General features: G+C 38.5%; 2 protein-coding genes across 2 annotated transcripts in view; one reads left to right on the top strand and one right to left on the bottom strand.

The window, feature by feature from the left end:
• septin8a (septin 8a) overlaps window positions 1-4,774 on the top strand; it is a 41,494-nt gene extending 36,720 nt beyond the window's left edge. The window contains exon 10 of the mRNA XM_028466032.1: window positions 4,158-4,774. Within this exon, the coding sequence (XP_028321833.1) occupies window positions 4,158-4,326 (169 nt within the window). The 3' untranslated portion in view covers window positions 4,327-4,774. The remainder of the gene's footprint in view (window positions 1-4,157) is intronic.
• Window positions 4,775-9,062: 4,288 nt separating this feature from the next.
• On the bottom strand, window positions 9,063-12,511 carry ccni2 (cyclin I family, member 2). Its single transcript, XM_028466034.1, has 5 exons — window positions 12,198-12,511; window positions 10,407-10,563; window positions 9,770-9,904; window positions 9,601-9,675; window positions 9,063-9,506 (listed from the first exon to the last, which is right to left on the bottom strand). Exons 2-5 carry the CDS (start codon window positions 10,518-10,520, stop codon window positions 9,357-9,359), a joined length of 474 nt encoding a protein of 157 aa, XP_028321835.1. The 5' UTR covers window positions 10,521-10,563; window positions 12,198-12,511; the 3' UTR covers window positions 9,063-9,356.
• Window positions 12,512-14,065: the final 1,554 nt, after the last annotated feature.

The raw sequence follows: 14,065 nt of genomic DNA, 5'->3' as shown, positions 1-14,065 counted from the left end.
TAATCAACAGTCTGCTTTAGTGTTGGCCTAACCGCCAACAAGTGCTCTTTCATATGTAACAGTTATATTTAGCAACTTGACACAAACTAACATGTACAATAAAATAAAATATTTGCATCAGTAAAAAAAAAAAGAATAGTAACCGTTACTGTTTTTTTAGCTGGGTTGGCTTGTGTAAATGAAGGCTGAACGCACACTACAGACAAAGGTTTATCACAAATGTTAGATTAATAAAAAAAAGTGTAAAAATAAAAAGATGCATTAAAAAAATAAAAAAAAAGTACAGCGTAGCTCTGCCAGGAACCCAAGCACCAATACTTGATGTCAGCCCATAATGCTGACTCATCATTTAAAAAAAAAAAAAAAAAACCCCAACAAGAACAACTTACAATTTGCAGCGTAAATTAAAGGGAGGATTAAAGTAACAATGACAGCGTCTCACTTTCACAGTCTCTAAAATGAGTAACATGGATATCAGGACCAAACTTTCCCATCATGCACTGCTGTAGGACTAGAGTCTAGTTGACAGCAGGGTGCAGAGGTGGACATGGAGACGTACTTTTCGGCTTCGCCTCAAACAAAACGTGTTCGTTTGGCGTCATCTCGTACAAACACTTGAAGCCGTCGTAGAACTCGTCCGAGTGGCCCTCCTCTCTGCGGCCACGCCCCCTGCGGCCCAGGCTGTGCTGCATCATGGTGGTGCTCTGAGCTCCGTCGCCGCCCTCCTGGATCTGAGAGCCGTCAAAGATGTAGACGGCGTTGGTAGGGAGAGAGAACTCCAGGCAGTGGAGGAACTCATCCACACTCTCTTTGCAGTGGATGAACTCAGCGCTGTCCACCTGAGAGGAGAGACAAACAGTTAGAAAAGTTAAAATACAAGCAAACAAATCTCTGTTTCTTGCACTATTGGGTGTAATTTGATTCCCTTTACAATTCACTTCACTCAAACAGAGGTTTTGTTGTCACTGGGATTAGGTTGTGGAATTCATTGGATGACAATTTAAAAACTTGTCATACTATTGTTCAAATTAAACATATTTATAAAATGTTATTGATTGAAAACTACAGACATCTGTAAATCAAACATACGTTAAACTATTGACATCTGTAACAAACAATAGTTTTTGTTTTTTTGGTAACAAACAACTGATTTGGTAATGTTGTGCCTTTTATAATGTAAAAATCTCACAGAATTGATCGGCGACCGTCTTCTTGGACATTCTTTTATTGAACAAAAAGGAGCGTGTATAATAAGACATGCTCCTATTCTGACATGTGAAAAGTAATGACTGTCAATTACAATGCAGATATTATAAACAGGATTACATGGAAGAATACATTTGATTGATTGATAATTATCACATGTGCCACTGCACTGAGACAAAAACTCAGCCCTGGCATTTTCTGTCCATTCCAGCCCACTACATTAGAGACACCATGTATGAGCAAATATTAAGGCATGTGGCACTTTGTCTTAATTCAATTATTTTCCCCCAAGAAAACCTCAAAAGGGGGAAACTTTTTAACCATTTTTGCAACTTTTTTGTCCCATTTTTGCCCTTTTCAAAAAGTTATTTTTCCTTTTTTCCCCCCAAGTTTTTTTAGTTTATTTTTTGTACACTTTGATACAATTTTTTTCCCCTTTCTTTAATTTTTTTTGGCCACTTTTCATCCAAACTTTCGCACAATAAATACCACTTTTCATTTTTCTATAAATTTTGCCTCTTTCTTCCACATGTTTCACTATTGTTTGCCACATTTTGCCCATTTAAGCCACCCTTTGCCATTACATACCACCTGGTGCCACTGTTGACTGCTTTTGGCCCATTTTAGTCTCTTTTCATGCCTTTTTTGGCCACTTGTTACCTTGTCTGCCTCCACCCGCTCATTAAAAAAAAAAAAAAAAAAATGTAGACCGGATGGGCCGCTTTGAGTCGACAGCCCACCAGGATGATGCCCAGTATGTCAGATGGCCAGTCCACCCCTGGGCACAGGCCTCCGATAGTGGGCGTGTGCAGGGTTGGGATTTTTCAATTACATTTACGTCTTCAATCACCCCTTTTCGATTGCAACATTACGACTGCGGTGACCATAATTTCTTCCAATAATTATTTTCCACCTGAAACTTAATATGAATTACAATCTCAGTTACTAAAGTTCAATTACAATCAATCACACTTAGTGAGCCTTTAATAATTCCATAAAAAGTAACCTTCCTCTTTTGTTTGCTTTCTGTTAGAATCTGTTATGACAACGGGTCAGTTTTGACCCATATTAAGAAAAACAGGTTTTTTTCTGGTCTCTACATTGATAAACTGGTCCTCACTGAGCCTGCCAACTCCCAGAATGAGGAAACCAGTGATTCCTGCATGGTCTCTGCAGCCCACCCACTGGTAAAACGGTGCTCCTACAGGCTGTTCAGATTCAGCTCCTGTGGTGACATCACCAAAGGAGTCAATTTCATAGGTCGACCTCCTCTGAGCGCTGGTAGGAGTCTTTGTGACACAATGCGACGCAGCGATTGGACAAAACAGCGGACTATCACCTTGAATGGAATATTCCAGTAATCACTAGAGGAGATGATGACATGAAAGCGACTTAGCAGCTTTGGTAAGCGTTTGAAGTGTTTGAACTCCTGCTTTTGCAGCTGCTGCTGCTTTGGCTCTGCAGACATATACTGCTGACACACAATCACAATAGCCGCTTAAATAGCCATGTGTTTTACTGTAATGTGCATTTTTTTGGTTGAAAACAAAAAGAGTGTCAACAGTCGGCGTCTATAGACACGCCCACTCAAACAGCCCGATTTTAGAATTGGTCAGAAAGTGACTTTCCAGAGGCTAAAACTCCAGAAAACAGGCGAGTTTGGGAAAATAAACAAATACTTTGTTGTTGGTTCGTTGAACAAATGGAGATGTATGAAAAATAGCATAATATTGGACCTTTAAATCAGCTGTAAAATACACTAATACACTTGTTTCTCATCTTTTGGTTAGGGTTTTTTCATGAAAATATTTGTATTAATATTTTTGGTGTGGGTGTCTGAGCCTTTTTTCTGTCAATATACACCTAGATTTATATTTTAAAATGACAGAACAGGAAGTGAGAAAACTTGATATGAAACAGAGATGTAACGATTCACTCAACTCCCGATACGATTCTCTCACGATTTATTTTATAAAATGGGACTGTACACAAATGACTGAAAAATATTCCTTTATTTTTTTTTGCGAAAATACTGTACTATTTTCCTTTAATTTTTCATTGTCAAAAGAATCCCTCGATAAACTATTCAAAACAATGCAATTTAACTAAAAATAAATCTTGAATGAAATAAATAAAGGAATAATACAAATGAAGAAGAAGCCTTTTAGTTTAAATTCTAATTCTATAGTAAACAATGCAAAACTGCATAATAGTTCTTTTTCTTTTTAAAAGTGCAACTGAAAATGTATTTTGTGCCTTAACAATTGGACTTTTTTTTTTTTTTACATTTCATTTTACTGTATTTACATCATATTTGTTTGGACCAGCAGAGGGCGCTGGTAACCCAGTGGTCAGTTGACATGCAGCTATTCTAGCAGTGAAAAAGAGATGCTATGCGCTAGCAGACAGAGCTAATAGAAAAACGTGACTTTTACAGATATTCACGTAATATTACAGATATTCTTTCGGTGCTAAAGGGGTAGCAGATTCTGCCCGCCGCCAACACTTCTGGACAAGCGAAGGACATATGTATATATATATATATATATATATATATATATATATATATATATATATATATATATATATATGCTGTTTAAAAAAGTACTGTGATTCAATTTTCACAGTATCGATGTGAACCGTGATACCTATGAATCGATTTTTAACTGCCTTACGATTAATCGTTACATCCCTAGTGAAACATCATTGTTAACTACGTATGTGTAAGCCATAGAACTCCAGTTTTGCAGTTAATTAAAATTTAAGAGATTTAAGATAATTTTCATGTCAATTATCTGAACTAAATTCCAATTCAATTACGATTACAACAGCAACAATCTTTAAAATTACAATTATAATTACATCATAATTGGAATGAATTAACAACTACAGATCTAAATGACCCCAACCCTGGGTGTGTGCTTTGGTCTTACCTGTGCTTTCTTCATCAGGTTGGTGAAAACTGAGAACCAATCAGGTGTGAGCGCCTCCAGCTCCAAAGTGATGATGGCCAAAGCCAACGTGGAGCCCTTGAACTGCCAGAGCTGGTGGGAGGCCATACAGTGCTGCACCTGCCTGGTCCACAACGCCACCTGGAAGAAGCCCGGGGGCCTCTTCTGATACCTCGGCGCCACACAGGGAAGCACAGTGGGGTCTGTGGGCGGGTCGGCACCAGCGGACGGAATGAGGTTTGGGTGATCCGATACGAGGAGGGCGTGGAACTGAGGCCAGAGAGGAAAAAAAAGCAGGGATTAAAACACAATAGAGACCAAAACGTTAGCATTAAGGATGTTATTTCATCGTCTGCTCCTCCATCTTTCAGATCTCTTTCTGCATCCATACATTATTTATCCCCCCTGGCTCCGTCAGCTAAAACAGGGGTTCTCAACCTTGGGGCCAGGACCCTATTTGAGGTCGCGAGATGCCCTCAAGGAACTGTAAATGGTATCTAAAAAGTAGAGCCTATTTTTTCTTTTTTTACCCTTTTTCTGCAACTACACCAAACTTGCCATATTTTAACCTATTTTCATCACTTTTTCTTGTCATATTTTAACCTATTTTCATTAACCTCATTTCTTTTAATGAATTTCTGCCACTTCATCAAATTTAAATGCCTCTTCTGCACATTTTTTTTTTTTTTACTTTCAAGAAATTTTTGACACATAAAACCATTTCCACCACTTTTCCAACCTAATGTTGCATATGTTGACCCAATATTGTCACTTCCAACCCCTTTTCACCACATTTTATGTTGGCCAATTTAACCACATTCACGATTTGTAATGCCAATTATTTGCCAGTTTAAACTAATTTTCCCTACATTTTTTAATTCCATGACCCACGATTTGCAACTTATAACCAATTTTTGTGGTTTTTCAAACCCGATTTTCCACTTTTTCCACCATCTTTGGTCACTTTTAACCTATTTTATTTCTGATTAAAACAAGGATTTACATCTTTAAGATGACTAAACACTAGGGTGTAAATAATACTAAACTTCCTAGAGAACAATGGATATTATTCAGATAATTAAATGTGATTGTCACAGGTGATCATAGAACAATGGACCATCATTTTCCTGACTTTATGGATGGGCCCCAAAAAGCTCTCCCCTTTATTCCCCCTTATAGATGTCTGTCTCCACATGACTCTCTAGCACCTTTATTTTAAGGTTGTGGGCTGAAAAGGTTGAGAACCACTGTTGAATTTTAATCAGTATCAAACTCTGAAGGTTTTACAAATGAAGTTCCCTCCATGTTGCCCGAGTGCTAATTGTGACCCTGTTCGTGTCATATTGTGAGTGCAGTGCTTTCGTGTTCCCGTTCGTGAGCAGAAACTATGAAATCTAACCTGCGTTGGGCTCAGTGCAGACAAAAAAGCACCAAAAGGTTCAAAGGAAACAGAGCGAGGGACATGGAATTAAGATAATAAAATCGGTGCTTTTACTTTTTATTTTTCCAGAATTCTGAGATCATGTTCAGTCAAAATTTATGACTTTAATCTCAGAATTCTGAGGAAAACATAAACCTACAGAAACCTGTTAATGCTACATCAACTGGATGCACATTACTGGGAATCAAGCTGCAAAGGGAAATTATTTTTCCTAAAAATTCTTACATTTTCCTCCCGACTTAAATCAGACCCCCCTACCCTTTCCTTCTTTATTTAAATAATCCCTTTCTTCACAGAGCAGATAAACGCTTGCCAGCTAGCTCCAGTAAAACCAGTTGGAACAGGAATGCTCCTTTGGTTTTATTTTAAAACTTGACATAGCCAAGTGGTTGAAAAAGAAAGGAATAATTTGCTACATTGCTCTATTCTTCAGTTGATTTGTGTTGCTCTCATTCACTTTTCTCTTAGTTTTTAGATTTCAAGTTGAGCGCAAAACAGAACAGGATATTAGCTGTACCTTTGTGAGGGATGTTTATGTGCTGTGTGTATATCAACGTGTCATGGTGGAAAGTCTGTGACAGAATATTCCTAGAAATTCTAAATTGCTGTTTTGTAGAAATGAAAAATCAACACTTAATAATATCAAAAGGGAATACAAAGTTACTGTATGTCTTCAGGGCAGGGGGAATGTAATTGTGAGATATAGTATTTATTTGAAAAATAATATTTATTTGCACAAAGAAAATGTCTTTATTTTATTATCGTTTTTATGATCAAATTATGTCACTAGTTTATTTTACGAACTTGTAGCTTTTGTACCATCATCGACAAATAGTGAAGATCTATTAAATTTGGTTGAGCTGTTACATGGTTATTATCAGTGAGATGCTCATGAACTGTGATAGTGAAAAGCAAAGTGCCATTTATTTTGGTTCGGGACTCAAAAAAAAAATTTAAAAAAATAAAAATCAGCCCAAATCAGTTCTAATGTGCCAAGCTGCTCTTTGGTGACGCTGTTTAGTCGGTTGCTGATTTTAAATAAATCGATTGCTGACATTTGTTAAATATTTTTAAAAGCTCTCAGAATGCATGAAAACTTCACAAATCCAAGCAGATTTCCATAAAATTCCTGTTAGATGTAGTTTGATCATTCTCAGTTAAGGAAAGCGTATCCGCCTTATTCCTGGAGGTGCGACTTTACATAATATTAGACGCACAACATCATGTGCCTGTGGTGGGTCCATGACAAATTAGTATGTGGTAATATTGTTTGTTTATTCCCAAAATAAAGGTAAGATATTTTTATAAAGGCATTACATCAAAAAAATGTTTTTTTTTTTTCTTCTTTCAAACTGTTGATTACAAACGTATCGCCTATATCCAGGACTTTTAATGTGAAAGGCTTTAAATGGAAGCACATTTGTCTGCATGTCAATCAGCTGATTGTAAGGAGGGGGAAGAAAATGTAGTTTAGCTCGTAATTTCACCATGGTCACATCACCCATAAAGAGGAAGTAGCGACCCCAGGAATATGGTGGATGAATGGAGTGGGGAGAAAACGCAGATCAACTCTGTTTTTTTTTTCCAAAGTGTGGAATATATGGTACAAATTAAATTTCAATTCAGTCATTTAAAGGCAATATTATTTTATTCTTTACCTAATTACACTGAACAAAAATATAAATGCGACACTTGTTTTTACTCCCTTTTTTCATGAGCTGAACTCGAGGGTTTTAAACATTTTCTATATACACGAAAGACCTATTTCTGTCAAATATTGTTCACAAATATGTCTAAATCTGTGTTAGTTAGCACTTCTCCTTTATAAATAATCCATCCCACCTCACAGGTGGGGGTGGGGTGTGTGTGTGTGTCAGAAAACCAGTCAGTATCTGGTGTGACCACCATTCGCCTCAAGCAGTGCATCACATCTCCTTGTCATAGAGTTGATCAGTTGTTGATTGTGGCCTGTGGAATGTTGGTCCACTCCTCTTCAATGACTGTATGAAGTTGCTGGATATTGACTGGAACACACTGTCGTATACGCCGATCCAGAACATCCCAAACATGCTCAATGGGTGACATGTCCGGTGAGTATGATGCCCATTCAACAACTGGGATGTTTTCAGCTTCCAGGAGTTGTGTACAGATCCTTACAACATGGGGCCATGCATTATCACGCTGCAACATGAGGTGATGGTCGCTGCCGTCAAATGTAAGCATTTTCCCACTCAAGTCGGTTACGATGACAAACTGCAGTCAGGTCAAGACCCTGATGAGGACGACGAGAATGCAGATGAACTTCCCTGAGACGGTTTATGACAGTTTGTGCAGAAATTCTTTGCTTATGCAAAGCGATTGCTGTGGCAGCTGTCCGGGTGGCTGGTCTCAGACCATCATGGAGGTGAACATGCTGGATGTGGAGGTCCTGGGCTGGTGTGGTTACACGTGGTCTGCGGTTGTGAGGCTGGTGGGATGTACAGCCAAATTATCGCTGCTTATGGTAGACAAATGAACATTCAATTCACGGGCAACAGCTCTGGTGAACATTCCTGCCAAGTGCACGCTCCTTCAGAACTTGCGACATCTGTGGCATTGTGCTGTGTGATTAAACTGAACATTTTTAGAGTGGCCTTTTATTGTGGCCAGCCTAAGGCACACCTGTGCAATAATCAAGCTGTCTAATCAGCATCTGGATATGCCACACCTGTGAGGTGGGATGGATTATCTCTGCAAAGGAGAAGGGTTCACTAACACATTTAGACACATTTGAGAACAATAGTTGTGAGAAAAAGGAAGAAATTTTGTTCAATGTACATTTATCACAGCATTGCGCTCGATGAACCTAATATACGTTGTTATATTCTGGCCTCTCAAAAACAATTATGAATATAGCATAAAGTTATATTACATGAGAAGATTTGAATACTGTGTGAGTGTTTGTTGACAGTCTTTGGTTCTGATTAATTCAATGTGGCAGAAACGGGTCAATCAGGCTGTGAAACATGGAGTTTTATAACAGGTGAGAAATTGTGTTTATGTGAATGTGTTTTCTCCCCCCTCCTCTCTGCTTGTGACAGGGTGAGGCTGCAGGTAAATGTCAGTCAGAAGTGCCTTGGCCTGATATGCAACAAGCATGTTATTTTACTGGCAGACGCAGTCGTTTGCTGAAATCTTACTATTTCCTCTTTGTTTACATTATCTGAACCAGCCTGGGTTTAAACTGTTGCTCAAACAAGGATTTCTGTGGGAAAGATGATGGAGAACTCCAGTTAAACCAGTATTTTTTTTTTTTTGCAGTGATTTTTACCAAATAAATCACGACTTTAGCACGTTGGTTTAACGCTGACGTACTGTGTTATAGTACAAGACGAATAAAACAACTGTTTTTGATGAATTAATCTTATTTCTCTAATATGCTGGATTTATTGTCTTTAGAAGAAATCTCCCCACAATCAGAGCTAAACCATTACCAGAGACACCAATTATAATTAATGCACAATCTTTATCTGGACCAATTGTTTACGAAGTGGCAGAACGAAAGAAGGGGATTTGTAAACTGTCTGCATGATGGGTTTGTGTGTGCTATTGTAACGCTTGTGTATTTGATGCCCGAACAGGCCAATCAGAGCATTTCAACACCCTGCCAACTCTCTCTGTCTGAGATGCTCTCGCTCCAGGAAACAAACAAAACAAAAAAAAAAAAAAAAAAAAAAGTCTTTAAACAGAAAGTGTTGTGCTTGCCTGCCTGCTGAAGTCTAACTTACTATGTGAATGAAGTCGACTGGTGTTGCAGTGTACAAGTCCCAGTGCAGCTTGTCTAAAATGATCCTCTCCATGCGAAGAATCTCTGCTGTTGAAAAGCTGCATCCGCTCAGCACAACCAGTTGTTTGACAGAACCTATCACCTGTTACGGCAGACACCAAACAAAAGGGAAATAAACCTATTTTGAAACCTTAAGTGTACCATTATTTACTTGACTTCTTTATTAAATATCTTACCTCATCTTCTTCATTGATTTTGGCAGCCAAGACCAGAGAGGTAAAAGCGATACACTTAAGGTATTTTGGTTGAGCCTAAAAAGGAGAAACGTAATTAGCATTATTTAAATGTAAACTAAACTAAAATAAAGAAGCATCCTAATAATCTGAATGAGTTGTATAAGCTTACCTTGACGGAGGACAGGAGTCTGTTTAGGACGCCCACTCCCAGTGCAAACGTCTCTGGCAGGAATTGAAAGAGTTGGCTCATTTCTCGGAGCCAGAGGATCATTTCTTGATGTTGGAATGAAGAGATGTCGGCACCCTAAGGGGCCGAAGGATGGATTACTTCAGAAATATTTCTTAGGAACAGCACATTTTTAGTTTATACCATGTGAAAAGGCTGATCAATAAGGGACTGACAAACATTAAGACTTCATCACCAAAGCAACCAGTTAAAAAAGAATCAGTACTTGGTATTCCGCATGGAATTTTGTTGAAAAGTAGAGGACGAGTAACAGTTAACTTTTACCTTATGGCACTTGTAAATACAGGTATTGTATGTTAAATTCTAACTGCACATATGACAATAAACACTTTGAATATTATATAGCAGCGGTGTCCAAACGAGGTCCTCGAGGACTGGTAGTCCACCAAGTTTTCAATGTGTCCCTGCTCCAACACTTCTGAAGCAGCTTTGCAGAAAGTCTGCCTCTCAGCTGTGTTTGAGCTGGGACACATTGGAAAGCTGGTGGACTACCAGCCCTTGAGGACCGCGTACGGACATCCATGCTATATAGTCAATCGTTGACTCATCATTGGCTTACCTGGATGCTTCCATTCTTGAAGACTGGCACCTTCCAGAGACGAGCCTCTCTGGCCAGTGCTGCCTCCAGTAATCCATCCAGCCGACGGCTCGCCCCCACTTCTGGGTTCTTCATCACCTCTTTAGCACCAGCCAGGCTGCACCCAGGGCACACACACCTGGAAGGGAAGAAACAATCATACTGGATCACAGTAGTTACTCTAATGCCTAAGTTCCCAAAGTGGAGTACGGGTACCCCCGGGTAAATGTCGTAGGGGGTACGTGAATGAAAATTTTAAAAAAGTGCCAGTTTATGCATACGCAGCGCCCCTCATTGGCCAGTTTAGGTGACATGATAAGCGCACCACGTGACTTAAAGTTCCATCAGTTTTATTTTAGCTACCCTACTAACCCTTTTATTTTAGCCTTAACCCAGGAAATACCCTAAAATGTTGATTTTTTTTTTGTATATGTATTTTTAAAGGTTTAATTTGCCGTGTTAAATATGTTAAAATACATATATGTCAAAAAGTGGGATTCGAACCCACGGCAGTAGAAGGAAGAATCCTTCAGTCAGGCACCTTAGACCACTCGGCCATCCTGACGCGGTGAAAACACAGACATTACGTTTATGTAGAAAAGGTCCGGAAAACGTACCCACAGTCCTGGTGTCTGGTACAGAGTGTGCGTCGTACTGAGATTATATATGCGCACACAACTGAGAAATGAATTTTTGCACAAAAAAAAAAAAAAATTCATTTTTGTTTTCACAGTAAACGGACACGTGTATTAATTGTTTATTGGATTAGGTCGGGGTTAAAATCTCACTACGGCGGTAAATTCAGTACGTGACACCGGGGGCTACTGATACTTCTCCGTATCAATAGACACGGACATAAAAAAAGCAGCATGACAACATTGGAAACTAGAATATAAATAGAGCAGCAGTCAGGAGCCTCCATGCATTGCCACACCCTCTAGTGGTGACTGAGAAACAATGTTATCCAAAACATTCTGGTATGGGGGAAGCATTGGCAGTTTATTTCACTAAATTAAAACCAAGTCTTCTCATTAATTAAATAAATTAAATGTAGAATATCTCATTTATTCAGGAGTGTAATGCTCCTGATGTAAGGGATCAGATGGGCCTTTTTAGTGCAAAACGAGGTTCAATGAAATGATGGTGAATTGTGTAGTAACAAGGCCATTTATTGCATAAAATAAAAATAAAAAAAAAACATCAGTACACATGCTAAACTTCACTTAGCTCATAAAAAGCAACCGTATTCATTCCCAGAAGCTACACCATAATTAGACACTTGATTTTTTACACCTGTGTCCATAGCATTGATTAAACAGCTGAGTTCCATTATTTGGAAGCATGGACTCCCAGTAAAGGTGAGCAAACATATTGTGACCTTTATCTAGGCTTTTATTGTCACTTTAGGTGGTTGTAGTGTGAATAAAAGAATAAAAGGTAATGGAATTGAACACGGAGATGTTGAGGCCTCTCTGGTACATCCTGACCTTTCTCTTCATAAACTATCATTGACCACTGGTCCACTGGTCCAACACTGGATCAATCTACAGCTCAAACAGGCCTCAGGAAACAAAGATTCACCCGAAGTTTGTTAAAATAACTTAGATATTTCCACGGTTTCCCAAACAGGCAGAAATATGAAAGTGAATCCAACACAACGAACTCAGGCGGGATAATGGCAGCTGTAGCTTCACTACACGTAAGTACTGCGCACACACACACTAAAAAAAACCCCACTTTACTTCATGTTTTTCAATGTCAAAGCGGTCTTACCTCTTCACTTTCTAAACCAGAGTTCCTCTTGGACGGAAGGTGCATTTATACGGATTTTAAATCAGTCCATTTTTGGGCAAAAGTGAACAACAGAGGGATGCTATTTGTGAAAACAATAAGCGAACAGAAAGATCTACTGAGGGCATTTACTGGAAATAACCGCATTGTTTTTAGAATGAACTGCGATTAAAAAAATGTCACAAGCTGAAAAGTAGAGAAAGGAAATTAGAGCAGTGGCTAAAATAAGCGCAAAAAGAAGACAGGAAGCCAACAATCCGGGAGGATTGAGACGAGCAGGCAGTGTTTTGAACGCTCGCGACTCCGCCCCCCCGTGACGTCACACTAGTCCAATAAACAGATATGTGTTAGCGGGTCAAACATCCGGGTCTCTGCACACAAAATGGTCGGGGCTTCACAGGAAATGGAAGATTCCTACTCTACAAAAAATGTGGACAGCTTTAGTACTGATTTATGATGAATGTTAACTTCTGATTGAGTGTTTGTATGAAGTAATGCATTTTCAGTTCCTATCTAAAATGCAGCCACTCTTCACTTCCTATACATTAAATGCGCCATTGTTGCAGTTGTGACTCAAGACAAGTGTTATGTTGAGTTACTGTTTGGTTTATTGCAATTGCATCATTTTATTTTATTGTATTCTGTTTCATTCAGAATGAGCGATAACAAGGAAAGCACAATCACACGCTGTTGCATTAAACACACTGGGTGGTATAATAGAGCAGGGATTCTCAACTGGTGGGTCGCGGACCAGTACTGGGTGGGTTGCGGACAGCTGGTCAAAAATAAAGAAATACTTAATGTCTTCCATGTTGGACTTGTCTTTTATTTTGAAAGAAACTTTTTTTTTGACAGGCATGCTGGGAAATGCATGTTACACGCAAAAATATATTTGTTTTAAAAAAAGATTATTTATGTGTGTTTTCAACAGCTACTTTTGAAAAACTAAACTTGGTCTGAAGAATTCTAAAAAAAAAAAAAAATTATTGACCGTGGCAAAATGTGGGTCCCAGGGTGAAACCAGTTGAGAACCCCTGTAATAGAGGACCTTTATTGTAACAGAACTAGGGGTGTGTATTGCCTGGCATCTCACGATACGATTTGTGTCCCGATACAATACGATATATCCCGATATGAGACGATTATTGCAATATTATATATATATATATATATGACTTAAGAAACAATTAATCTGTAAATGTGTACACCTTCATGAGAACATTATGTATGAATATATATTTTATTGGCATAGTTTACCCTCAAAACATTGGCTTTAACGTGCCATGTGCCAACAACTCAAAATAACATAAAATCTGCCTATGGCTTTTAAACCAACTTTGACTTTCGTGCAACTTAACTGAGGGATTGCCTAGAACAACAAATAAATGGAGAAAATTAGTACTTTTTTTTTTATTTTTTAGATTTTATTGAAAAAACACACGCTGGTCAACATGCCCAGGTTTCAGAGCACTTCTTTGTGCAGTTACAATGTCTCCTGCAGTAAAAAAGACTTTCCTGGTTAAATAAAGGTAAACATTTTTTTTAATTAAATTTAAAAAATCAATATGGATGCATTTTGAATTGATCTGAGAATCGCAATATATTGCCGAATCAATTTTTTCCAACGCCCCTGAACAGAACTATTTGGGTCTGTACAACAAAGCTGGATGATTATATCCAGGATATCTCTCCGTTAGCAGTATAGAGTAAGGTTTAGTCTTAGTCACGTGACCTAAACTGGCCAAATAGGGGCGCTGTGTACGGATAGAATGTCAGTATATTTATACGGCAACTGTACGGATGGCCACTGCCATTAATTTATCAGAGAATAATTGGACACTTTGGTCACT

This window comes from Gouania willdenowi, chromosome 14 (assembly GCF_900634775.1).
Source record: "Gouania willdenowi chromosome 14, fGouWil2.1, whole genome shotgun sequence".
NCBI lineage: Eukaryota > Metazoa > Chordata > Actinopteri > Blenniiformes > Gobiesocidae > Gouania > Gouania willdenowi.
This window is presented reverse-complemented; position numbering and strand designations above follow the sequence as displayed.

Excerpts from the sequence above, each read along its gene's own strand:
- ccni2 (XM_028466034.1), bottom strand. The coding sequence starts at position 10,520 with ATGAAGAACCCAGAAGTGGGGGCGAGCCGTCGGCTGGATGGATTACTG. Across the intron at positions 9,905-10,406 it reads TCAAGAATGGAAGCATCCAG|GGTGCCGACATCTCTTCATT; the intron begins GTAAGCCAATGA and ends TCGGCCCCTTAG. Across the intron at positions 9,676-9,769 it reads GACTCCTGTCCTCCGTCAAG|GCTCAACCAAAATACCTTAA; the intron begins GTAAGCTTATAC and ends TCTCCTTTTTAG.